At 35.7% G+C, this 24,843-nt stretch overlaps 4 protein-coding genes and 1 long non-coding RNA gene across 12 annotated transcripts; 1 reads left to right on the plus strand and 4 right to left on the minus strand.

Moving 5' to 3' along the window:
• The first annotated feature begins 2,009 nt into the window (after positions 1-2,009).
• Positions 2,010-5,698, plus strand: LOC140824347 (SNF2 domain-containing protein CLASSY 3-like). The gene is made up of 3 exons (XM_073185947.1): positions 2,010-2,936; positions 3,304-3,462; positions 3,602-5,698. The coding sequence occupies exons 1-3, from the start codon at positions 2,010-2,012 to the stop codon at positions 5,474-5,476; spliced, it is 2,961 nt and encodes a 986-aa protein (XP_073042048.1). The 3' UTR covers positions 5,477-5,698.
• A 341-nt stretch (positions 5,699-6,039) lies between these two features.
• On the minus strand, positions 6,040-8,786 carry LOC140823469 (uncharacterized). 4 transcript variants are annotated; one of them, XM_073184836.1, is made up of 3 exons: positions 8,654-8,786; positions 7,653-8,416; positions 6,040-7,534 (listed from the first exon to the last, which is right to left on the minus strand). In XM_073184836.1, exons 2-3 carry the CDS (start codon positions 8,346-8,348, stop codon positions 6,230-6,232), a joined length of 2,001 nt encoding a protein of 666 aa, XP_073040937.1. In that variant the 5' UTR covers positions 8,349-8,416; positions 8,654-8,786; the 3' UTR covers positions 6,040-6,229. The 4 variants fall into 4 exon arrangements, with proteins under 4 accessions (XP_073040937.1, XP_073040934.1, XP_073040935.1 ...); XM_073184833.1 differs by having other exon boundaries at positions 8,638-8,784; XM_073184834.1 differs by having other exon boundaries at positions 8,612-8,746.
• A 3,318-nt stretch (positions 8,787-12,104) lies between these two features.
• On the minus strand, positions 12,105-13,170 carry LOC140824765 (uncharacterized). Its single transcript, XR_012116455.1, has 4 exons — positions 13,051-13,170; positions 12,886-12,918; positions 12,721-12,796; positions 12,105-12,566 (listed from the first exon to the last, which is right to left on the minus strand). It is a non-coding gene; the product is annotated as an uncharacterized lncRNA (long non-coding RNA).
• Positions 13,171-13,867: 697 nt separating this feature from the next.
• Positions 13,868-16,842, minus strand: LOC140823470 (glyceraldehyde-3-phosphate dehydrogenase, cytosolic-like). Of its 2 annotated transcripts, XM_073184838.1 has the most exons (11): positions 16,703-16,842; positions 16,508-16,608; positions 15,814-15,929; positions 15,630-15,729; positions 15,347-15,493; positions 15,180-15,240; positions 15,001-15,098; positions 14,683-14,825; positions 14,491-14,574; positions 14,245-14,334; positions 13,868-14,151 (listed from the first exon to the last, which is right to left on the minus strand). In XM_073184838.1, exons 1-11 carry the CDS (start codon positions 16,728-16,730, stop codon positions 14,106-14,108), a joined length of 1,014 nt encoding a protein of 337 aa, XP_073040939.1. In that variant the 5' UTR covers positions 16,731-16,842; the 3' UTR covers positions 13,868-14,105. The 2 variants fall into 2 exon arrangements, with proteins under 2 accessions (XP_073040939.1, XP_073040938.1); XM_073184837.1 differs by lacking the exons at positions 16,508-16,608; positions 16,703-16,842 and adding an exon at positions 16,034-16,464.
• A 1,747-nt stretch (positions 16,843-18,589) lies between these two features.
• Positions 18,590-23,837, minus strand: LOC140823472 (glucose-6-phosphate 1-dehydrogenase, cytoplasmic isoform-like). 4 transcript variants are annotated; one of them, XM_073184839.1, is made up of 16 exons: positions 23,672-23,837; positions 22,897-23,112; positions 22,580-22,665; positions 22,313-22,367; positions 22,028-22,214; positions 21,396-21,553; positions 21,207-21,275; positions 21,066-21,124; positions 20,853-20,889; positions 20,322-20,393; positions 19,943-20,090; positions 19,718-19,813; positions 19,358-19,428; positions 19,115-19,230; positions 18,964-19,009; positions 18,590-18,874 (listed from the first exon to the last, which is right to left on the minus strand). In XM_073184839.1, exons 2-16 carry the CDS (start codon positions 23,068-23,070, stop codon positions 18,722-18,724), a joined length of 1,527 nt encoding a protein of 508 aa, XP_073040940.1. In that variant the 5' UTR covers positions 23,071-23,112; positions 23,672-23,837; the 3' UTR covers positions 18,590-18,721. The 4 variants fall into 4 exon arrangements, with proteins under 4 accessions (XP_073040940.1, XP_073040941.1, XP_073040942.1 ...); XM_073184840.1 differs by having other exon boundaries at positions 23,677-23,828; XM_073184841.1 differs by having other exon boundaries at positions 22,897-23,075; positions 23,672-23,825.
• Between the last annotated feature and the right edge of the window lie 1,006 nt (positions 23,838-24,843).

Genomic DNA, 24,843 nt, shown 5'->3' on the forward strand with positions numbered 1-24,843 from the left:
ATAGCTCCTTCTATTACTGGTGATCAGTATTGTATCGATGTGGATAGAATTATAACTTCTTCTATTACTGTTGATCGATGTTATATCGATGTGGATAGAATTGGAGTTTCTTCTATTACTGGTGATCGATACTATACTGATGTGGATAAAACAGAGCTTCTTCTATTACTAGTGATCGATACTATATCGACGTGGATAGAACTGGAGTCTTTTCTATTACTGTTGGTCGATATGGAATGCCAATGTCTGGAAACCGGGATCCCTAGGCTAGGATTGAGTCTAGTCTAAAATGTAGAGTCACTGGACTGAGTGACAGTTATATCTTATTGTATTGATTAATACTGATTTGTGTTCCTGAATATGGTATATGTCTATTTATGTTCCTGACAGTGGTACATTTTTAGAATATGATTTATTCCTATGATTGATTCATATCATGAATTTGATATGGGATAGGATTTGCTATTATATGCTTTTATATTGTTTATATGATTGCATGTATACATGATTTATACTGGGATATTTATATCTCACCGGAGTTATCCGGCTGTTGTCTTGTTTGTATGTGTGCATGACAACAGGTGGGACAGGATAATGGTGAAGAAGAGAACGAGACTGGACTAGATAGCGTGGAGATCCGGGCTTCAGAAGCAACTTAGGATTCAACACGGACATGTAGTTGAACCTAGTTGGACTATTGTAGATCATACAATAATCGTTAGGTTATGTGTAATATGTAATTTGAATTTAATTACATTACGTTTCCGCTTTGCATTTTAAAAAAAAAAAATTTAGATCCTGTTTATTATACTTGATTATTTATTCCTAAAGATGATTAAGGAATGAATTAACGTCCGGGTCCCCACAACATCAATTATATTTGAATTACTATAAAATAAATTAAATTCAAATTTAAACTAAATGAATTGATATAATAAATCCAAGCAATAATCGAAGTTATCATATATTGCAGTATACAAATATATAAATAACATTTTGGGACATTTTGGCGAGAAATTACTATTTTTGACAAAACTCTGTTTATATATATATATATATATATATATATATATATATATATATATATATATATATATATATATATATATATATATATATATAGATAAATATTAATGTTAATCAATATTTTATCTATATATATATAGATAAAATAGAGTTTTGTCAAAAATAGTAATTTTCCGCCAAAATGTCCCAAAATGTCATTTATCTATATATATATATATATATATATTAATGTTAATCAATCAAATAATTTTAAATATAATTTTATTCTATTTTATTATAGTTGAGGGCATGATAGTAATCACGTAAGAAAGACACCAAATTTTTCTTCCAACTGTATCCTTATATGATATTTATATTACACTTTTTTTGTTTTGTTTTGTTTTGTTTTTAATTTCAACACATAAATTTTTTTTATTTCAACAATTCAAATATTAATTTAATCATTTCATAATTTTTAAATTTCACTTTAGTTCATCGATAATGATAAAAAAAACTATATAATCACGTGTCCAAAATAATTAGTAATTAATTAAGTATATATCAATAAACTAGATATATACGAACCGATATATCACATATATATTCCCATAATCACAAATACTGAAACACATCCCAGAAGGCCAGAACTTGCCTTTCGTGCGCGTCATAAAATCTTTTCAGAATTCCACGCCGATTCGTCTCCCTCGCCTCTATCCCTGTGTTTTTGTCTCTAACCCTTCTTCCTCCTCCTTTTCCTTTCGCTTTTCATCGTAAAATCAAAGCCGAAACCCGCAAACGTAAAGTTTTCTTGATTTTGATTAGTTTTTAATCGTGGGACTGATTCCAAGGTTATAAATATTTATGTTTTCATCGACACTCATCGTCCGTAGATTAAAGTAGATGTATTCTGCGTGAAGTAAGCCTATATTCTCTGTTTTTTTTGGGTTTTTTCTGATTTTTAACGATGTAGTGATGTGTTCTTGATGTCTCTTTACGGACAGAAGATGGCACCCGTCACTCCTAGTTTGAGTTGTGTGTCTAGGCGAACCAGAAGTGCTTGGGACTCCTTTTACAGAAATAAACACAATGAGATTAAAAAGAAGGAAGGTAAAAGAAGTGATGCTATCGGCAATGCGGAAACTGATGTGAAACACGAAACCAGCAATCAAGATGTAGTGTATGTCGGTTCATCAGGTGATGAGACATTTGTTAACAATGAAATCCAGAGGAGTTCAAATGTTTCTGTTGATTCGGAGGGTTCCGAGAACTCGGAATCGGAATCCAGTAGCCATGAGGACGATCATAATCTTGACGAGGACTATAAAGTTGGCAGTTATTATCAGAGTGTAAGTATGACAAAGAAGGCATCAAGTGGCACAAAAATTTTGGGGAGACCATCCAAGAAAAAAGCTCGTTTGCCAAATGAACCGGACTTGATCGAGAAGTTGGTGGAATGTATATGGGATGGAAGGGATTCACATGAAGAAAAACCAGTTTCTGTTGCGGAGAATGATTCGAGTAAAGAGACATTGCCGTTGAAGTTCAGGTTTGAGGATGGTGAGCCTTGTTTACCGGAGAAATCGGATTGGGAGGCGGAAATCGATTCTCTTTTCTGTGATGCATCAAGTGCCGCAATAAAGTTGGGGAGACCAGCACCAGCCAAGAAAAAGGCTCGTTTGGCTAATGAACCGGACTTGATGGAGAAGTTGGTGGAATGTATATGGGATGAAAAGGGTTCACATGAAGAAAAACCAGATTCTGTTGTGGAGAACGAATTGAGTAAAGAAACATTGCCGTTGAAGTTCAGGTTTGAGGATGATGAGCCATGTTTACAAAAGAAATCGGATTGGGAGACAGAAATCGATTCTCTTTTCTGTGATTTAGAGATGGGATTATGGGAATCGGGTGATGGCAGCACAGATATTTCAAAGGTGCAGATTGATATCTCCCAAATTCTTAACTTACTTTGTGTTTATTTCTTGATATCTAGATTGGATCGTGGCAATAATAATTGTGTTGTAGTAACTTATGCTACAAATATACTCGGTGGATCATATGAAAAAATTAAATGATTTGTACTCATTTAGAAACATAGCGCCTGACTTTTATGCTCGAGCAAATATAGGAATTTTGGCGGATCTTAGACTTGTGTATCAAACTGCCAAAAGTCAGGATGGGGTGCCCATACTCGCTGGCCTTGAACTGCTTTCCTTCTTGGTTGCGATGTAATTTTATATGTTATTTCGTCTTACAATTGATGTCCATGAATAGAAGCTTATTGCACAACTTCCTTTACAGGCTGATAAAGATGATAGTATCTGCCAAGAGATTGATGAAAGTCCAGCAGCGCAATGCTGTCTAGGGAAGCATAATGTTTATCTTGATGATGAAATAGGCATCAGGTGCAAATACTGTTCCGACGTGATACTGGAAATAAAATACGTCTTACCGCCTTTTGTAAGTTTATCAACTTACCCTTTGTCCCATTTGTCTAATTTTATATGAGCATGATGCATTTGAATACATGTTATATAGAAACTATTTATATTCCTTGAATTTTATTTTGGGTGTTTAAATGTCCAATTCTCTCCTGCAGTATGTGGAACATGTGGAGAAACGTGGAAAGAAAGGCAACAAATCAAAGGATGATTCTGTCATTAATGATATCAAGCTTCAGGGAACATCTAGTGGAAATCTGGATTGTGGTATTCATCTCAAAAGCACAGTCATGGAATTAATTCCTCAAGGCGAGCAAGAAATGTTTCCACATCAAATTGAAGGCTTTAAGGTCATGTGGCGGAACATTGCTGGAGATACCGACATCAAGAGACTGGAGAGGCTGCCTGCTGAAAGCGGTAGAGGCTGCATAATCTCGCACGCCCCTGGCACTGGCAAAACACGACTCACCATAGTATTCATCCAAACATTTTTGAAGCTATACCCGACATGTTGTCCCGTGATCATAGCTCCACGAGGCATGCTCATCACCTGGGAACAAGAATTCAAAAAATGGAAGGTTGACTTACCATTCCACAACATGAATGAAACCAAGTTATCTACCCTAGAAACCTCGATGGCTGCTAATGTTGTTGGTCATAGGGTAGACCATAAAACAAGCAGGGATATTATTCGTTTAGTGAAGCTTTTATGCTGGAAAAAGGGTGGAAGTGTGTTAGGAATTAGCTACCAGTTGTTCGAGAAACTTGCTGGAGAACATGAGAAGAAAAGAGGAAACGAGCAATTCAGGAAAATACTCCTGGAAATGCCAGGTCTTTTAGTTCTGGACGAAGGGCATACCCCTAGGAACAGCCAAAGCTTAATGTGGAAGGCCTTGACAAAAGTAACCACCCAAAGGCGTATAATTCTATCGGGGACACCTTTTCAGAATAATTTCTCTGAACTTTACAATACACTGTGTCTGGTGAATCCAGGATTTTCTAGTCAGATCAAGCGTAGAATTGGAAAACTGACTCGGACAACGCGAAGGGGGGATACAGCAAAAGGGGAATGGGAGTATCTACTTAGTTCTATCAGCAAGAAAAGCAGAGCTGAAGATGGATTAAAGAAGATTCAATCGATGATCCACCCGTTTGTCCATGTTCACAAAGGCTGTATACTTCAAGAAACTCTCCCAGGTTTGAGGCACTCTTTAATTCTTTTGAAACCTACAGACTTGCAAACTAGCCTACTTCAAAAAGTCGCACAGATCCAAAAGTTTTTAGAACAAGATTACATGGTATCCTTGATCTCAGTTCATCCGTCACTTGTCTCCAAGTATCCAGAATTTTCCAATTTCAGAAGAAAGCTAGAACACAGAAAAACAGACCCCAACGCTGGAGCAAAAACCCAGTTTGTTATTGAACTTATCCGGCTTGCTGCTGTACTCAAAGAAAAGGTTTTGATTTTCTGCCAATATATTGACCCTTTACTCCACATTCAACATCTGCTAGAAACCCATTTATCCTGGATCGAAGGGAGGGAAGTGATTTACATGGATGGAAAACTCGACGAAATGCAGCGACAATTTTCCATCAATCGCTTCAATGAAAAATGTAGTTCGGCCAAAGTAATGTTGGCATCACAAAGGGCTTGTGCGGAAGGAATAAGCCTGGTTGGCGCGTCAAGGGTTGTGCTGTTGGATGTTGTGTGGAACCCATCCTTTGAAAGGCAGGCAATAAGCAGGGCTTACAGGCTGGGGCAGGAAAAAATAGTTTATGTTTATCATTTAGTGACTTCAGTGGAGATGAAGAAATATGCAAGGCAGGTGACCAAAGACCGCATTTCAGAGATGATTTTCTCGGGGAATGTTGGGGAAGCATCTTCACGGGATACTATTATGGAAGATAAAGTGCTGGATACCATGGTTAGTTGTGAAAGTTTTAGCCGCATTATTGAGAGGATTGTTCCCCAGCCAAAAGAGTCTGATTTGGTTGATACTTTTGATTTTGTGCATCTTCAGCAAACTTTTTGACAGGTACAAATTTTTGTGTTTTTGTTTTGTATCATTCTCTGATTTAGGAGTTGAAACAGAAAGTATATAGAAATGTAAAACTTAAAAAAGCTTTTTCTGGAGATGAATGAAATTTTTTGTCAGTTCCTTTGTGCTACCTTGTGATTAATTGATTGTACTTTGTTTTTACCTAGAAAAACATACTTTCTTCATTTATTATATGCTAACCAATGACACTATTCCCTGTCCTTCCTGTGCTTAAACCCCTTCTCGTCATCCCCAATTCTTCATTAATTCTCGGAGTTTGACTACTACATGATTATGTTGTCTTTGCAATGTTTATTATTGGAGATCTCAAGGTACAATTCTTACAATTTAAATTGATCTCTGTTCTTATCTAACTGATTTCATTTTGAAAAGATATCATGTTTATCTAGAAAATAACGAGCTTGCTTCTATGGCCTGAGCTCGATGATACGAAGTTGGTATTCAACCAGCAAATTCAGATCGGAATAAAGATTCTATTCGATATTTGTTATTAATAGATGACATTGAGATGATTGAAAACATAGAAAACATAAAAGGAGCATAACAATTTTCATTTTCAAGATCCCAAAACATGCATGAAATCATTTTTGCTTGTGGGTGCCGCACATTTTGAGTTACCTCAAAGATGATATATATATATATATATATATATATATATATTAACAGACAGAAAGAGCAGACTTGTTACTATCCACAGTTTGACAAAGTTCTCATTGGGCTATTTGATCAAGCTGTTGATAGCACGGAGCGCTCGTAAGCTTCATATGGTTGTAAACCAGAAACGGGAGCCTCCACAGGTTGGCCTGCGCCACTGAAGCACAAGTATTGGTTTAGAAACCTCTTGTTCACCAAACCTGTATGTCTGAGATTCGAATTTTCATTCAGAACATTACAGCCGATGTGTCTTGCAATCTCATTCTCAATCTGGGCACCCTGTTGTGCATCGAGAGAACTTTGTGAGGACATGGATAATTTCGAGAAAGAGCTAGAACGTGATCTGCTAGAAGCTATATAATGTGGAATGGCCTGCATCGCACAATCGATCATCCCTGAAGCTAGTTTTTTCTTCGCAGTTGGACTTGGCTGATTGCTCCTCACTGAAAGTGCTCGTTTGTTATGAGGAAGTGGTGATGGTTTTGAAAATCTCTGCCTCAAAGGAACCGGGATTTCTTCTGAAGTGCTTACAGAATTTCTTGCATCTACCAATTTCTTCGGGGACATTTCTGAGGTTCTGTTTCTTATCTTCGGCCAATGAAGTAAGCGTTTGATCCGTCTTGATGCAAAATTCACGTAATCGGACTTGTGGATTTTGGGAGAACTACGAGTTTCCATGCTCGAGTCATGTTGGCTGTGATCTGTAAATAAAATGGTCAATCCTGCTGCGGAACGAGTGGCTTCTGATATACTCAGTGCTCCCGTGCACAAGAAAATTTCTGTGTCGTTGATCCTGAATGAAGTCCCTGGACTATTTCCTATGCTTTGCTTCTTTATGTGGGATGCAATTACTTTTCTAGCCGAATAATCCCGATATTCAAAAATCCCACCACCTGATATCACTTGCCTGGTTACCTGTTCGGACGATGTAGAACGAGCCCGTTTCTTGAGAATATTTGTCGGAGTCATCACATTTACATCACGGATGTCCTTATCAACGCAGCTGACAGACATGAGTAGTTTCACTATATCAGAATGAATGTTCCCTATGATGGCTAAATGAAGCACGGTTCTGCCATCGTTGTTTTTCGCATTGATGACATCTTTGATACCGAAAATCTTCCCACTCAACAAATGTTTCATGAGCTCTATCTGGCGATCCAATCTCTGAAAACTAGGTGTTTGAAAACCAGTAACAACAGCATGTAGGAATATCTCTCCATTACTGTTTCTGGCGTGGATCGATGCCGGTGATGCAAGAATTAAAGCCTCGACAACAGCTAGCTGACCTGTGCGAGCAGCTACATGCAATGCCGTATTGCCTTCATTGTCCGCATAGTCGATAAGTCCACGTGTTATGGCGTTATCTTCGACAATCTGAAATACACAGAAGTTTGGGGGCAACCGATGGATTCAAGCCGAGCCAATGCGTGTTCGAAAAAGTCAAAAAGATCAAGAAACAAAGTGTGTGAAGAGATGAAATTCGAGACCTGACCTCGACCTGACCCTTGGCGGCTGCTGCATGTAAGATAGTTGCACCTTTGTCGTCTCTATATGACGACGCATCATCGGAGCAATCACCGAGAAGCTCTTTCAGTAACCTCAAATCGCCTCCTCTAGCTGCAGCATGAAGAGCTCTATTCATTATCTCGAACTTATACGCAGAAGGGACCTCCCCCGTCCAATCACTTGCAGTAATCCTCGGTGTGGCAGCAAAATCAAGAACCACCCTAAAAACCTCAGAATTCTTGCACCTCGCAGCCGCATACAGAATATCAGTGACTCCATATTCTCCTTCTCCGAATACAAGAAGAGGGTCCCTTTCAAGCAATTCTTGCACAAAACTCAAGTCCCCTGCAGAGGCAGCAGTGTACAGAAGCCATCCTCCGTAACCATCCCCAATGAGTGAGTTTTTGCCTTTCTTGATCTCACACTCCAATAGTAGCTTTCTTGCCACTTGGGATTGGCACTTGGCGACATCATGATACTGTTCTTCGTCGTCCCACACGGTTTCGAGGCGGCGGATTCTGCGCAGGGAGGTTAGTTTCATAAGGTGATTGCCGTCGAGGCGGAGGAGCTCCCGTACTAAGTCATACTGTCCATTGGCTGCAGCAAAATCTATTGGCGAAGCATACCACCATTGATCTCCGGTGCTCTCCCACCAAAGAGGGAAATACGTCTGGGCCGGCATCTGTGTTATCAAAACTCTGCTTTTTTCTTGGACTAAAATTTCTCAGCTCCTTCACGAAAAATCCACATCTGCAGAGAGAAAAGACGATCATCATGAAAGTTAAAAGAAGTGCTCGAGCATCAGTAAATCAAAACCAGTAAAAAGCAACACATGACACCATGATGATAGAACTATCCACGACTAACATATCAGCTTTAGAAAGAAAAGAAGATTGAACCCATTAATTTTCCGGAGAATTTAAGAATAGAAACATCATAAATTACATCAAGATCCATGGATTCGTTAATACCCTCTCGGATGTGTACCGAGTAATCGCAGACGAATGGATACATGGACTTCGTGGGTACAACTACACCATTGTGAGAATGGAGTTGGTGGCTCTTTATATAGCTAAATTGTTGAAATATTAAGATGAACATAAAGAAATTGTTTCGAAATTAAAGGTCTGAATGTAGTGTGAAAAAAAATATTTATCCATCCACGCACTATACATTAAAAAAATAAATTTATGGCCTCCTAAAATGATTTACTAAATTCATCGAGTTGTTCCAAAGGATCAAAACGGTCTGTTATTAATAAAATTAATATTAAGAAAAATAACCAAAAAAAAAAAAAATCATTTAGATGAAGATGAAATGACTATTAATAATCAGACTAATATGTATCAAAATATAATATTTCTAACTAATTAATAAATGACACATATGAAATATTTGGACTTATAACATGAAGTTAAACTATCTATCATTTTATTAATGTTATTGTTATATTTATATGAAAGATATGAAGAATTTATTTTTAATCATCCATCATTATAACTAGAATTTATTGGATTTCTATTTTTATTTAATTTAAATTATTTTTAATTATATCATGAGATTTGAAGACTTGATTTATTACTAATAAATAAGATATTAATAAAAATTTGACCAAGTATTCAAATTCTTTTATTTTTAGGTGAAGTTTCTTAGAGTATTATAATTGTAATTACTTTTTTCCAACATGAAGAATTCATCATTATTAGTATCTAAATTATGAGTAGATCTTTTGTGAGACGGTCTCACGAATCTTTATCAGTGAGACGGTCTCACGAATCTTTATCAGTGAGACGGGTCAAGCCTACCGATATTCACAATAAAAAGTAATACTTTTAGCATAAAAAGTAATATTTTTTCATGTATGACCCAAATAAGATATCTGTCTCACAAAATATGATCCGTGAGACCGTTTCAGACAAGTTTTGCCTTAAATTATATGATGATAAATCAAGGATTTGGAGGGTATGCAAACTATAATGCACCCGTTTCAGAAAATAGATCAAAATATTAGATTCCTTGCAGAAGCTGGACTAATATTATATTTTACTAACTTCTGAAGAAAATACATGATGTAAATTATACAAAATAAACCGAAAATAACATAAAACTAATTAAATTAAAAGCATGAAATATTTATTCATTGCAACTCGTTTCTTCCAATTTTGTTTAGATAATAGTTTTCTGCCTATTAATATTTAATTTTTTTGTAGAGTAATTCAATTGCTTTATGTGGTATTATCCCAAGCACTTGCTCATTATATATAATTATTGTTAGCATTTTTTTATTATATAATTTATCGATTGAAATCAATTAACACCAACTTAGTGCATCAAAATGCAAAATAATTAAGATATATGAATTAAGGTGCAAATAATTTCTTAAATAAATTTTTTTTTTTTCCATTTATCTCCCTAACGTATAAATAGATTAACCAAAATATCTATGAGATATATTATGGTTTACACATCAAATTGATGATGAAATGTTAGTTTTTCAATTCACAATTGGAAAAACATTGCTCTCTATCCACAAAATTCTTTGTTTTTCTTGACGCATGTAGGGAAGATTTATTTCTGCAAAAGTGATCTATGTTGATGCATAGAAGACGAGCCTTTGAAAAAATGAGAAGTTAATTTATTTGAATTGAAATATTTGGGGTATATTTGAATTTGGAAGGTCACATACATATGCTATAAATTTGGTAGGTCAAACTAACAATTTGGTTTTGCATCATCTATGCCTAACAAATAACCAACTTTACAAAAACACACATATTGTGTTTCATGATGTATACATACAACGGGTACATAAGATTAATTTTGTCAATTCATTATTGGAAAACAATGCTCTTTATCTAAGTATATAGATTGTTAAAAAAAAGTCAGTCAAATTTAGAAACTAGATACACCTCTCCACACTCGCTAAAGCTAAAAAACTTCATGCAATGATCTCTTCTCTCACATTAATATCGTAAAAAACAGAAATTCGTCAAATTATACTTAGATCTGAAAAATAATTTCATGCAAACCGATCTTTTTAATTACCATATCCTTAGATTTGATCAAAAGCAGCTTTCCTAACTTTACAATTGGTTGAAAATAAAGGTTGTATAAGAGGTGATGGAGGGGTCTTTCTTTCATGTAAAAGCTTGCCCACCAAGGGTTGCCTTTCGTCCAAAATAAACAGACACTTCACATGCAAGGCAGGCCATGCACTCAATTGATTGTCAAGACGGAAAAAACTTGATGTCATCGGTCGAGAGGGTATTACAATTTTGGTCCTATGATTTGATCGTTCTGAAAGTTTTTAAGTTGCAGTTTTAATACAATAAGTTGGTCTTTATATTTATTTAGTCATTTTTTTTCCTGAGTGACGCCAGAAGATGATGATTTAGCGCTAGAAATTGTTGATATGTCCGACACCGTGTTATCATTACACAAAATCTTATCTATAAACCTAAAAGGATGATTTTCTTTATTGCTCTATGAGTCCCATCAGTGTGATCAACTTGTCCAAAAAATTAAGTAGTGGAGACATACTTTGTTCAATATGCGGTCTTTTCCCATCTTGGTCCATGATTGATTGAATCATGATATTTTCATGTTTAACAAAATTTTCAAGGACAAGGGAATTCATTAATGCTTCTTTATTTTATTTTTATTAAAATTATACTTTCCAAAAATTAATAAAAATCAACTTTCAACAATAGATAAATATCACTTCATCGATCAAAAGAACGTACATGGACCCAAAATAATGAATTCTTGAACTCGAACTATACTAGTTTATGGGTTAAGAAAATAGTCTAAAATCTTCATCTTTCCTTTCAAATTAATAGTCGTATAAAATCAAATTATTTTCATGAGTAACATACATCCATGAAATCACATTACTTATTACTTTAGATAACATATTTATTACTATATATTAAAATTAAACCCCTTAAACTAACTATTTTGGAATTTTGTTGAGGTTCTTTTCAAAATACGAAAAATACATTTTAAATTCCTTACATTTCTATCAATTTAGTACTTCTAGCAACCGGTCACACGCATTATTCGTAATTCACATAATAAATGAATAATATGTAGAGTGGATCTCATGTGAGATCGTCTCACGGATCCTAATCTGTGAGACGGGCGTTACCCATATTCACATTAAAAAGTAATACGTTGAGCATAAAAAATAATACTTTTTCATGGATGACCCAAATAAGATATTCGTCTCACAAATACGATCCGTGAGACTGTCTTACACAAGTTTTTGCCTCATATGTATCACTTGTTTATCAAGTCCTGAATTAGTCATGATATTTACAAAATTAAATATGACATCATGAGATTTAATAATATTATTTTTAATACAATTATGAAAAAAATATAAATAAATAAAACAGTCATTTTTTTTTTTGGGAAGCTGCAAATTCAATGTACCAAGTATATATTAAGCTAAAAAAAATATAGAAACATAATGGTCACATTATATTGCAATAATTCATAGATTCATGGTCAAGATAGGGATTATACTCCATCGGCTGCCGATACCTCTGCCCGTGATCGTAATAGTAGTTGTTGGTGTTGTAGGAATATTCCGGCAATGGCATCACATTCCTCACCGGATAACGGAGGCTTCCCTCATGCCACATCCCTTCCGGCAACGATCTCCGGTGGCTGTTGTAATAAGGTTGGTATCCATAATGATTGTAATTATCATAACAATTATTATAACGATAATCATACGGACCACCGATTTTATTCAATCTTGGGTGGTTGACCGTAGCCCATACAAGTTCTGCATGCTGCCCGCATCTTGCTAAGGCTTGTATGCATCTGTTCGGATTAACTTCGCCCATGATTTTCACTGTTTTCGTCTCTGCGTCGATCGTCACATCGTACACACCTTGCCATGGTTGGTGAAAGATCAGTCAGCAAGAAATAAATTAAAAGTGTCAGATTCATACCTTTGGATCGATGATTCTGGAGTTTTTCGGGTTTGAGTCGAATCGAATTTATACGCGATAAAGAGATAAAATTGTAAAGTACGTACTATTTACCTACGATGGAAGATAACACTTCCAAGGCCTTATATTTACATGCATCACAATGGATATGCACCTTCAAAATACAACACTGTAACATAAAACAAGATATTAATTAATTAATTAATTAAATAAACTCTCAAAAGAGATGTGATAGATTATTTAACATGCTCTGATTACCAAATTGGCGTGAGGATCCATTCCCGGGGCAAACTTCATAGACATACATTTAATAGGTTGTATTACATTGAGAAAAATAATCAGCAATCCCAGAAAAAAAAACAGAGAGAACAAAAATGGATTAAATTCAAGGATTTGAGACTTAAAAAAATGGATTAAACTTACGTAGTTCCCTAACGTGAAGTCGGATATTGACGATAAAATGGATGGCGTGTGAAAAAGTAGCAGAAAAATATATAGTATATATAAGGATAATAGAGATGCATGAAATCTTATATTTTTCCTTTTTGCTGGTTTTAAATGTAGGAACATTTTTTATTTTTTCAATGGATTCGCGTATATACAGTGGAAAGTTTCTCTTTTTCTTGTTCTTTTTGTTTTTATTTTATTAATTAATTCTTGAAATCATCATGTAAGATTTTCCTTCCTTTTGACTTCATTCGTTTTTGTCCTTGATTCTTCTTCAATTCTTGGAGCACGAAAAGCACTCACTATATGTAGGTATCGTCTAGATGAGATGATAAAATAATTGTAGTACGAGAATTATAAATTAAAAGATATAGATAACATAATTATTTTAATTTAAATTATTGATTATACATAAATTTCGAGTTAAACACGACTGATTATGATACAAAATCTTATCATTCGCATTGAACAATGGCTTGATGCATAGAACATAGACAAAAATTTATTTGAGACAGTCTCGCATGTCGTATCTTGTGAGACATATCTCTTATTTGGAGTCATCCATGAAAATGTATTACTTTTTATGTTGAGAGTATTACTTTTTATTGTGAATATCAGTAGGGCTAACCCGTCTCATACATAAAGATTTATGAGACTGTCTTAACAAAAGACCTACTCTAGAACATAACTATGCTATGCAAAAGGTAAGTAATCAAATGATTCTATGGTTTTTTCACGGTTTATTATTGGAGATTTCAATGTACAATGATGATATTTTATATCAATCTCATATATTTTTTTCATTCAACTGATTTCATTGCAAGGATCTGGTAAATTGCGAAACCACACTCATATCCAAAATGCTAAAAATCAAACTCGAGAGAAATGAACTTTGCTTCAATATGTACTCGGAACAAATTCTCTGCTAGAAAAACGAAAAAAAAAATCCTCGGAAATCCAATGGCTCAATTATTCTAAAACGACAAAAACGGGAGATGCATGAAATGAAACTACTCCTTCAAACGTACAGCTCAAGCAGACGTCGCCATGTGACGAATCAAGTCTATCACGCGGTTGCTGCCACAGATTAGATTTACATTAGCAATGAATGGACTTATTGTTATCCCAAAGTTGGCAGGAAAAATACCACTTTGATGTACATATTGTTACCTGTAACCCCATTCGTTGTCGTACCAAGAGACAACCTTAACGAAGTTGCCGTTTAGAGCAATTCCAGCCTTGGCGTCAAAGATGCTTGACCTGTATTGATGCCATGGATAAAGATAGTAAGTTCCATCACTCAAGGCTTAATTTCTTGAGTACATCAAGCCAAAAGGGCTGGATTAACATGTTAAAAGCGACACCAGGAAATAGGTGGGCCAAAAAGTGTGGGCAAACAGCCGGAGGAGACCTCACCTGCAATCGCCAATGAAGTCGGTAGACACTACATCATCTTCTGTGTATCCTAGGATACCCTTCAACTTACCCTCAGATTCCTCCCTATAAAACAGGAAGCAAGTCAGACAACATTCAGCAAAATGAGACTGTCTTCGGAAACAACTGGGAGGAATTACTGTGGTTTAAAAGAAACAAGACATGGTATTTTACTTGATCGCGGCTTTGATTTCATCATATGAAGCTGCCTTCTCGAGCCTTGCAGTTAGGTCAACAACTGAAACATCGACGGTTGGAACACGAAAAGCCATGCCAGTGAGCTTTCCATTCAGCGCAGGAAGCACTTTTCCCACAGCCTGTGCATATCCATTACCCAAAAATAATGTTACATTAATGTTCACTAACATTTAGCAGCACTGAAAAGGTGAAATGGGTTATAAATTGTAGTAATAAAATAGGAATTGAACAATCATGCCCCGAGATAATCGTACTTTATAATGTAAGCTTCTATAATTAGTGGTGCCTACATACCTTTGCAGCCCCTGTGCTACTAGGAATTATGTTGAATGAAGCAGCTCTTCCACCTCTCCAGTCCTTCATCGATGGACCATCAACAGTCTTCTGTGTTGCTGAATGAAAATAATCACATCAAGTACTATCCACACAAACTAAAAGAAAGAAAACTCAGAGAAATGCAGAGTTATACATACCTGTAATGGAGTGGACAGTGGTCATCAACCCCTCGACGATACCAAATCTGTCATTGAGAACCTGTAGATTTTTTGAAAAAACAAAAAGGCAGTAGAAGATTAGTGTTCAGTATTTTAATCTATACGGATGGAACTTATTACTACAACTTGGTAGAGAACATATAGACCTTAGCCAATGGGGCAAGACAGTTGGTAGTGCAGCTAGCATTAGACACAATATCGATATCTGGTTTGTAATCCTTCTCATTCACACCCACAACGAACATAGGTGCATCCTTACTCGGGGCAGAAATCACGACCTTCTTCGCACCTCCCTGAGAGTCATATCAGAGAGCCCAAACACAAATACATTAAATTCAAAAGTACACTGATAAAAGAACATGGAAGTGCTTAATTCCCAAGCTTGTTACTTTTCGAGATAAATTTATTTTAGGTTACTTAAAGGAAGACCTTCAAATGAGCAGCAGCCTTGTCTTTGTCAGTGAAAACTCCAGTGGACTCCACAACAAAATCAGCTCCAGCTTCAGCCCATGGGATTTCCTCTGGATTCCTAATCGTCCGAAATTAATTTCACATTAAAAATACACAAAAAAAAAAGTTATAACTCCAACTAATAAAGGATATATGCACGCACCTCGCTCCAAATACCGCCACTGGCTTGTCACCAAAGAGGAGGGTCTTCGAATCCTTAACTGTGAGATCATGTTTTTTCCATTGACCATGAACACTGTCGTATTTGAACATGTAGGTCTACGCAGAAAAAGGATAATAAACACACTAGATTAAATAAAACAGCATTTGACAATAAACAAAGCACCATACATGCTTTTACCATACATGCTTTTTTTCCTCACATTATAATCAAATCAACCTTCACGCTCACTATCTTTATATATAACGTTCCCTCCCTAGTCCCCACTCCATCCATGGTCAGGGGAGGGAGGACTGGGAGAATTTATCAAGATGCTGCATAAATGTCCCAATGCATTTATCAAAAGAGAGAGCCAAACCCAGAATGCGTTTTACAGCACTTTCATGAACCAACAAGAGTTAACATGGAACACGGACGAACTTGAAGGATAGATCTTCAGACGGCAGTCAGGAGATTGAGTCGGTCCGGACCATTTAGACTGCGTTTCAGAACATAGTAAGTGGAGATATAATATCCCACACATGTCATTTCGACCACAATTCAGAGCATTTTTGCTCATTGATCCCACTAACTACATTTACAACCAAATCAGAGAACATATATACAAACATATACATAAATTAACAAAAAGTTTGTCTTTTTTAAAGGAAAAAAAAAAGGAATATTAATGGCAGACCATATAATCGGTGGTAATAAACGGATCATTGACAGCGACAAGTTCTACGTCATCACTCTGGAGTGCCACTCTAGCCACCAGACGCCCGATTCTCCCAAATCCTATTAAACCATTTTAGCTTTAAAAAATAAAAAAACAAGATCGCAATCGGAGAAAAAATCTGCAAAAAAAAAAAAAAAAAGAAAGTGAACGCACCGTTGATTCCAATCTTGATTTTGCCCATGATGATGTTAGCGAGACCCACAGAATAAATGGAGCAGTGGAAGCAAAATTGCAAAATGTACGATATAGTGAGTACAAGTAGATTAGCATTTATGGGGTGGAAAGAGAGAGGACGTTAAGATCTAGAGACGTGGGCCGCCATTTTCGGGTGCTGAAATTTGGCCAGACCAAACGTGTGTACATGTTTTTTTATGTTTTAATAAATCACTAAAATAATCTCACGTATAGTCCTAAAAATGAGATTTAACTCATAAAAAATATTATTTTTATTATGAGTTACAAATATAGATAATTGTATTACTTTGGGACAAGATCGTGTTTAATTAAGGTTTATGCTTTTTCAATAATTTTCTCATATTTTTTTCGCAAGACAAAATCGTTATAATTTCTATAATACTAATTTGTTATTAGGGTATCTGTGTTCAAATCAATGTGTTTGAATAATAATGATAATACAGTGTCAAAATCATTGTGCATGAGCGGTTCGTTGTGTGAGCTTCTTCTCCCACCTTGTTTTTTTTTTAAATTTTTGACCAATTTTTTTTTTAAAATTTTGTAACAACTTTTAATAATAAAAATAATAAAAATCTGAAATTATATATATATATATATAACATTTACATAAATTTTAGAATTTGAACCTGAGCATATTTGGATAAAATATAACAAAAATCCTATAAATTAGTATTTTATATATTTAGAACGTTTAACTTATATGTTTTTTTTATTGTATGGAAGATGAAATAATTTTAAATAATAAAAAATTAAAAATAATGTTATTATTTATAGTAATTTAATGTGTAAATAAATTAAAAATATATTTATTTAATATAATACATGTACTATCTTAATAAGTGTGAAAGTGTTAAAAAAAGTGTTTGAAAAGGACATCAAAATTTCTTCATTTTTTTACCCACCTCTTCGAAACCACATGTAATAATTCCAACAACTCCAATTCAGGTATGAAATCTTTCCCAAAAATGGAAGCTCTAACTGTACCTATACATTTGAAAACTTCTCCATTTAAAAAAAGCTTATGATTAGTATTATTGACGCTGAAAATCTTTCTTTTTTCTATCATAATATTATAACATTTTTATTGAAATAAATTTTAATATAAAATAGATTTGTTGTCATACACAACAATGTGTACAAACAAACTAATTATAATATTCATACCAAATTACAAATGTCAAATATTCGTTCTATAAATTGATTAAACAATATTTCAAATATCTAATATTATGTTACACGCAACGCGTGTACCTCAGTTACTAATAAGAATGAAGATGGATGAGTGTATGGTGAGACCCATAAGTAATGAATATTAACATTAAAATAAATGTGAGAGAATGCAGATTAAGAATGAAGATGGATGAGTGTATGGTGAGACCCACAAGTAATGAATATTAACATTAAAATAAATGTGAGAGAATGCAGATGTTAACATAACGTGTATTTGACACGTGAACTTCACACTTTTTGAGTAGGTGGTGGATGTCACAACTGTGGATGCTATTAGTGTGAATTAATGAATGAATGAATAAGTAAGACAGTAATCACACTTTAATATTTGTATTTGATGTTTTTTTTAAAAAGAATATTTTAATGAAACACACAATGAAGCAATTCTTCACCTTCAATGAATGTGTTTATGTTATTATCACTTGGTTATTGTTTGTTGTCATCAAGTTTGTTTTAATGCTCATTAAACTTGGAACATCTGTACTAACTGGTTTGGTTTTATGGGATAGGTGTAATCTAGCAATTGTTTATTTTTACAATTTTTTAGATAACTATTTTCACTGGTTTTCTGGTTGTTGAAGTTTTGGGCTTCCTTTCTTTTAACATGTATACATATGACCCCTATTAATTAATGCCTTCACATATAACAAACACTACATGTATCTTGACCTCCAATTGTTCCTTTACAGTAATATCTGTATTACATTGAAAAACAAGGTTTCGAGTGGTCGTAATATAGAAGCCGTATCACCATACGTACCCATCTGTGTGCACGTAACCTGCCCTTTCCAGCAGTTCATCGCCTTCAGCCGGCCCTCTGCTGCCCGGCTCGTATGTAAGCGGCCTAAACGCTCCATCATCTATTCGCTGAAGCAGGGGAGTAAATATCTCCCAGGCAGCCTAAACATTGAACCAAAACCAATTATTTACTTTGGTACATTAGAGTGGGGGATTCAACATGAGAGAAGATATTCATATTTTTATACTACCTTCAATTCGTCTCTCCGAACAAAATGCTGTTGATCGCCTCTTATGCTGTAAACGAAACAAATGGGAATGGAGGGATGCACTTTTTGAAAGGATAAACAGAGGCAGCATGTGTAAAACGTAAAGGTTCAGCAGTAGACTAGAAAATAGTACGTGTCGAGGATAAGACGTTCATAAGCCTCTGGAACGACAATCTCGTGGTAACGTTCCTTGTAAGAGAGATCTAGTTCACTTTGTGTGGTAGACATTTCCAACCCAGGCTGCTTGACCTGCAGGAGGAAAGAAAAGTAGTCGAAGTAGAGATACAAGATTGGTTGAAATAATGTTAACCATTGTCTCATAATGGCCAGAGTATTGGGAAGTTTTGGGAAAATTACACCGAATAGTTATACTCACTGTTAGCTTCATGTACATGGCCTCGGAAGGTTGCAAACGTATTACGAGTTCATTTCTTCCTTGCTTTTGACCTTGGTAGTTCAGGTTTCATAAGATTCACAATCAATCCCACCAACGCATCAACCAAATAACCAAAATTAAGGCTAAAAATCACTAACAGCATCATCTAATTTAAGCCAGATATGCATGAAAACAATGAGAAATCCAGAGTAATTAACCCATAGTTTGCCCAAAGTTTGTTGGCAATTTGGCATGTCTTACTAAAGACCTGTTTGGTTCAAAATGTGAACATTTCCTCATTTTTTGCTTAAAGCGGTTGAAACAACAGCTCAGTATAACACTCAAGAGTTCAAAACATACATTTAAATATATCTCCAGGAACATCCTTGAATTGAACACGTATTTCCGCTTTTTTCGAATTTAGAGCTTTCCCAGCCTTGAGGATGAAAGGAACGCCTACAACATGAACTCATATTGAATAATGACATATCATTACATAGAATACGTAAAAGAAATATCAGTTTTCCGAAATTCAAGGCTTTCCTTCGTTTAATACACACAGTGATATACCGTATTACATCTTACCCTCCCATCTTTCGTTGTGTATACGTAGAATTACAGTTGCAAAAGTAGGAGTGTTTGAGTTGTCTGGAACTGTTGGATCGTCTTTATATCCATCATACTGTCCAAGAACCACCTCTTCGTCTTTGATTGGAAGCACAGATTGGAGAACCTGAGTACCAAAGAAATCAAAGGTAAGAACTAGGCAGGAAGAAAAAAACAAAAACACGTCAATGGAACCATCGAACTCAAAGGAGGCAAATTTTTTAAGGATTTTTTCTTGCATAGAGAGGGAGACACATTCTCCTCAGAGCTTAGTTTGGTTGAGGTAATTCAGCTAGTTATATTTAAAATAAAGTGATTCCGAATGCCCTCTTCAAGAGAGAATAACTGTACAAGATACCTTCACTTTCTCATCTCTGATATGCTCGGGGTCAAGAGAAATCGGCTTCTCCATGGAAACAAGGCAAAGAACCTGCAAATTTTATTCCACGGTTAAAAATTTGATGCTAAAGGTGCCATTTAAAAGTTAGCTGTCATATGTGACGTGGAATATTAAAATAGGAAAAAGTGTTCCCAGTTAAATGACTCATGAAAGAAGTAAGGGAATCCGGGGTACACCCAGTGTAATTGGTCTAGCTGGAGACCCGGGTGGATGCCCATGTACTTGTATGCTCATGGGTTTGCCACCGTTTTTATGTTAGACTGGTGCATAATGTTTAGCACACCACTAGGATATTTGGACAGAGATTCAATCGCTGGGTCATGTGCTCTGTTCAGGGCAGTGCACGCTCACCCAGCGCACTAGCTGCGCTTCATACAGCTCACGCTGAGCTAGGAATAGGTTGATTTCTCCTGGGTATACCCGGTGTAATTGTACCGAACTATATTTACCTTTTAATGAATTTTTTTCATTAAAAAAAATATGTCTAACCTGTAATAGGTGATTCTGGATAATGTCACGAATAATCCTGCCAAGGAATAAAATAATCAAATATGTTTTAAATACAAATTCCTTCAATCTCAGCAAACCACAAAGAAAAACAAAATAATTTATTAATCGAAACACATTGAGATTTCAAAAACGAACCCACACTTCCCAATGGAACGGTTTCAATAGAAAATCACAGATAAACAAAATGCATACCCATATTCATCAAAATACCCACCACGGCCATCGGTTCCGAAATCTTCTCTAAACACAATCTGGAGGAAACAAATAATCTCAGTCAGTTGAGAAAAATTATAATCTGAAAAGTATAACATGTTTAAAGAACAACCCGCCAACCTGAAGATTAGCAATGTGGTCACGATTCCAAAGAGGCAAAAATAAACGGTTTGCAAAACGAAGTACCAACTGCGACATCAACGTACATGGAGATGATAATGTCTTAATTCATGGTTGGATCATGGATGACAAATGCAAATTGAGTAGCAGGACACAGTTAGCATGAGATTATTCATGTAATTGTATTACCAAGTTCTGCACCAATTCCTTTCCCAGATAATGATCAATACGATAAATCTGTGGTTCCTCAAACAATTCTCCTATCTGGGAGCTCAGTTCCTCCGCTGAAGCCAAATCCTTGCCAAAGGGCTTTTCAACAACAATACGAGTCCATCCACCATGATCAGCTGCAAAATATTGCATCAAGGAACCATTGGTCAATTCATGACAAGGTAAACACCATCATAATATATTAATCAATTCCTGGTCTGCACATATTCTGGATTCACAACATAACCAATTTATAGACAGCTAAATCACAAAAAGAGTCTACACTTTTCCCAGACACCGCACAGCAAGCTAAACATGTCGCTGGTGGTTATTATAAAAAATATTACAGTTAAATGCTACAAAAAGAACAGTGTCTATTACAAGGTGAATGAGAGGAAAATGTTGGACACTGAGGTTCACATGATAATTACCAATCTTCAACCATATAAATTAAAAGTAGAAACTTAAAATAGTGATTGAAGCTCCCCACAAGAAGTTAGTTTATTATCGAGAAAGAAAACGAATGAGGAATTAGCAACCATAAAATAATTCTTGAAAGACAATGAATAGGGAATTAGCAACCTGAAAATAATTCTTGAAAGAATACGTACATCTATTCATGGAATAATTCTTGATCATTTTGCAGACTTGTGGATATACAGATGGAGGGAGTGCAAGGTAGAAAAGCCTGCGAGATGATCCTTCCATAATGCTTTTTGATGCTTCATGTTCAGATATCGCCTTATTTAATTCTTGAAAGCCCTTTAGATCATCATAAGAACCACTTACGTATTTGATCTACATCAACAAAATCAGATTACAAATGGTGATGAAACTTAATCATTTAAGGTTAAACATAAGAAAGTATATGCAGATTGCGGTCAGCAAGTACTAACCAACTGCAGAAAGCTTGAAATATCATCAGTGCCTTCTTTCCCTTGGGGAAGATACCTTCAGAAAATAAATAAAAAGGTTTGTTTGGCCACAAAACAGGAAATTAATGAATTAAATAAGCAGAGAATGGTGAGATCAAAGGCAAGATTGTACACTACCTTCAGCTTCGAGCTTCAGATTTGACAAACCAAGAAAATGTTTCTCAAATTTTAAAAGTGTTTAACTTACTTTCACAAGGGACTTAAGAAAGAGAAATACAGAAAATGTACCCTCGTATTCGATCTCTTAAATCATCATCAACCATCTTGCTCCTTGCGTAGCCAAAAATGTTAACCTCATTTGATGGCAAAAATCCCTGGTTGCAGGATTAAAGCCCAAACCACTGTAAGAGATAAGTCTTTAAGCTAAAGGGAATTTAAGTAAACTCTGGACAGTGTCCTATGACAATGTATGAGTAGAAATGAATATAACTTTTAACAAATATGTGAGTCGGTGAAACATCAAGCTAGAAACAATCCGCAAAGCACGCACAAAAACGTAAGCATACTCTCAAAAGAACATAAACCAGAACCAGTAATCCAGATACCTGCCGGTAAAGATTAAAAAGTGCAGGGAACGTCTTTTTCTTTGCAAGATCCCCTGATGCACCAAGAACTATGATTGAAAGACACCCTGTTTCGGGCACATTCTCGTTGTCTTTTTCATGAATCTCGTTCTTAAGAAAAGTCCTGTGCTGACAATGCCATTCACCCGATGCCATTCTACCTAATCGATGGAGATCAAATATGCCCAATTATTGGTCCTGACATGAACACAATTCCAATGGAAAAGTTACTTATGATGAATATCACTCCACTAGCACTCAAACTTGAAATCTAAAGAAAATCATTCCAAAAGGTAGTCCAGGATGAAACAAAACCATAATCCCATTTGAATTGCCTTATTGTAAAGCATTTGTGGACATCTAAGGAGTTCATAATGTATAGATATCCCTTGAGCTCGACAGATTCTAAGCTCGGCAGAAACAAGATTGGTGGACTCATATCCTATTCCCTCATGACGCGGGAATAGTTGGGTTATTCGGAATAAGAGCAGTAGCCCCTGACTCTATTCCTTCCTCAAGTCCGAAAAACCAAGGCCGTTCGGGCTAACTTAGGCTGTTTCCTTCTGGTTTTTCCCCAGAAATCTTCTCTAAAAACATTAAATCCATCACCTTTTGATCGTAGAATGTTATTCTAGTCACTTGCACTAAAGCATTAACCATTTGATCAACGGAAACTAATAAATCCAGCAAGTGACATAATTCACCAAAACAACAAGAAAACAACACAACGATAATTGTAGAGAGCACATAAACGAACCTTACTCAGTGAACATCCGCAAATTCAGTTGGCGATAAGCCGATAGAAAATGCATCTGTCACAGTAAGTATCCATTGAAAAATCAAGTTTCAGTTGGATAAGGTGTCCTGCGGTCCTGCCTGCGTGGGCTGCGAAAAACGGAGAGATTGAAACATACTTACTTCTACCGTCATTATTAATCTCTGACCTACTCGAGCAATATTCTTTAAATATGATGAACGAATGTGAGCTTAGTAATTTTCGAATCAACGGAACTCGAACTTACCGATAAAAACTCGAATCGAGCTGCAGCGAGCTCGAGAGCCTGATACGGCTCGGTCCGTATGCACAATCTACAGTCTACACATTAACAAATGTATGTAGCTTTTTTTAAAAAAAAAAAAAGTTTAATTGCACAGATGAAATATCAACTTAGTTAAAATCTCTCCGACAAAAAAGTTTCATCGAAAACATGATCTATGAAAAGTTTTCTGATGCTATCCGAGTGAAATGGATGAGCCGGGTCGAATGCTCCACTGAATCTATTATCAAGATGTTGGGAAATATGAGAGCAAGACGTCTGGATTAGAAGCGTGCTTTCTCGGAATAAGTGTGGAGATCTGCAACCAAGAGAGTGACCACGTGAATGGGCGCCGGAGAGGTATCTGGCGTGACCATTCTGATGCTTAAGTCAGTGAAAGACTCGAGCAAGAATCAAATGTGACCAAGTGATGGTCGTGAGATTGGTGTGGAAGGTGAGTCATAAATGCACAATAAATGAGTGTATTCAATATCTGAATAAAGTAAATGCAAAGAAGGAACCTCATATTTATAGTAGAAAGTGTAATGATGACCTCGTTCTTTGTGCTGATCATTAATTATAATTATACCATATTGTTCTGACATGTCAAATCTCATACTAGTCACATCCAGCACACCTGATTTTGTCAATCACTTGTATTAGTGTCAGAGATAGGTCGGCCACATACACTATATTTTGTCGGCGCCATTAAATACAGCACTCATATCGAAGTGGTCCGGAAAGAATGTATCTCGGGATTTTACAGGAGAGCCCGGGAATTCAATAGCCCAAGTAGATTAAATCCCTGGTATTTCAACGGCCTGGTCTTGCAATTGACATTTTTGACAGATTCTCTCTGGCAAGCCATACTCTCAACGTACCGGGCAGCTTA

This window comes from Primulina eburnea, chromosome 2, assembly GCF_022965805.1.
Source record: "Primulina eburnea isolate SZY01 chromosome 2, ASM2296580v1, whole genome shotgun sequence".
Lineage (NCBI taxonomy): Eukaryota > Viridiplantae > Streptophyta > Magnoliopsida > Lamiales > Gesneriaceae > Primulina > Primulina eburnea.

Excerpts from the sequence above, each read along its gene's own strand:
- LOC140823472 (XM_073184839.1), bottom strand. The coding sequence starts at position 23,070 with ATGGCATCGGGTGAATGGCATTGTCAGCACAGGACTTTTCTTAAGAAC. Across the intron at positions 20,890-21,065 it reads GGGTATTTTGATGAATATGG|GATTATTCGTGACATTATCC; the intron begins GTATGCATTTTG and ends ATTCCTTGGCAG. Across the intron at positions 19,010-19,114 it reads GAACGTCTTATCCTCGACAC|CATAAGAGGCGATCAACAGC; the intron begins GTACTATTTTCT and ends TTTCGTTTACAG.
- LOC140824347 (XM_073185947.1), top strand. The coding sequence starts at position 2,010 with ATGGCACCCGTCACTCCTAGTTTGAGTTGTGTGTCTAGGCGAACCAGA. Across the intron at positions 2,937-3,303 it reads GCAGCACAGATATTTCAAAG|GCTGATAAAGATGATAGTAT; the intron begins GTGCAGATTGAT and ends CTTCCTTTACAG. Across the intron at positions 3,463-3,601 it reads AATACGTCTTACCGCCTTTT|TATGTGGAACATGTGGAGAA; the intron begins GTAAGTTTATCA and ends TCTCTCCTGCAG.
- LOC140823469 (XM_073184836.1), bottom strand. The coding sequence starts at position 8,348 with ATGCCGGCCCAGACGTATTTCCCTCTTTGGTGGGAGAGCACCGGAGAT. Across the intron at positions 7,535-7,652 it reads CCGCCAAGGGTCAGGTCGAG|ATTGTCGAAGATAACGCCAT; the intron begins GTCAGGTCTCGA and ends TGTGTATTTCAG.
- LOC140823470 (XM_073184838.1), bottom strand. The coding sequence starts at position 16,730 with ATGGGCAAAATCAAGATTGGAATCAACG. Across the intron at positions 15,730-15,813 it reads GTGGCGGTATTTGGAGCGAG|GAATCCAGAGGAAATCCCAT; the intron begins GTGCGTGCATAT and ends TCGGACGATTAG. Across the intron at positions 14,826-15,000 it reads GTAGCACAGGGGCTGCAAAG|GCTGTGGGAAAAGTGCTTCC; the intron begins GTATGTAGGCAC and ends GGATATGCACAG.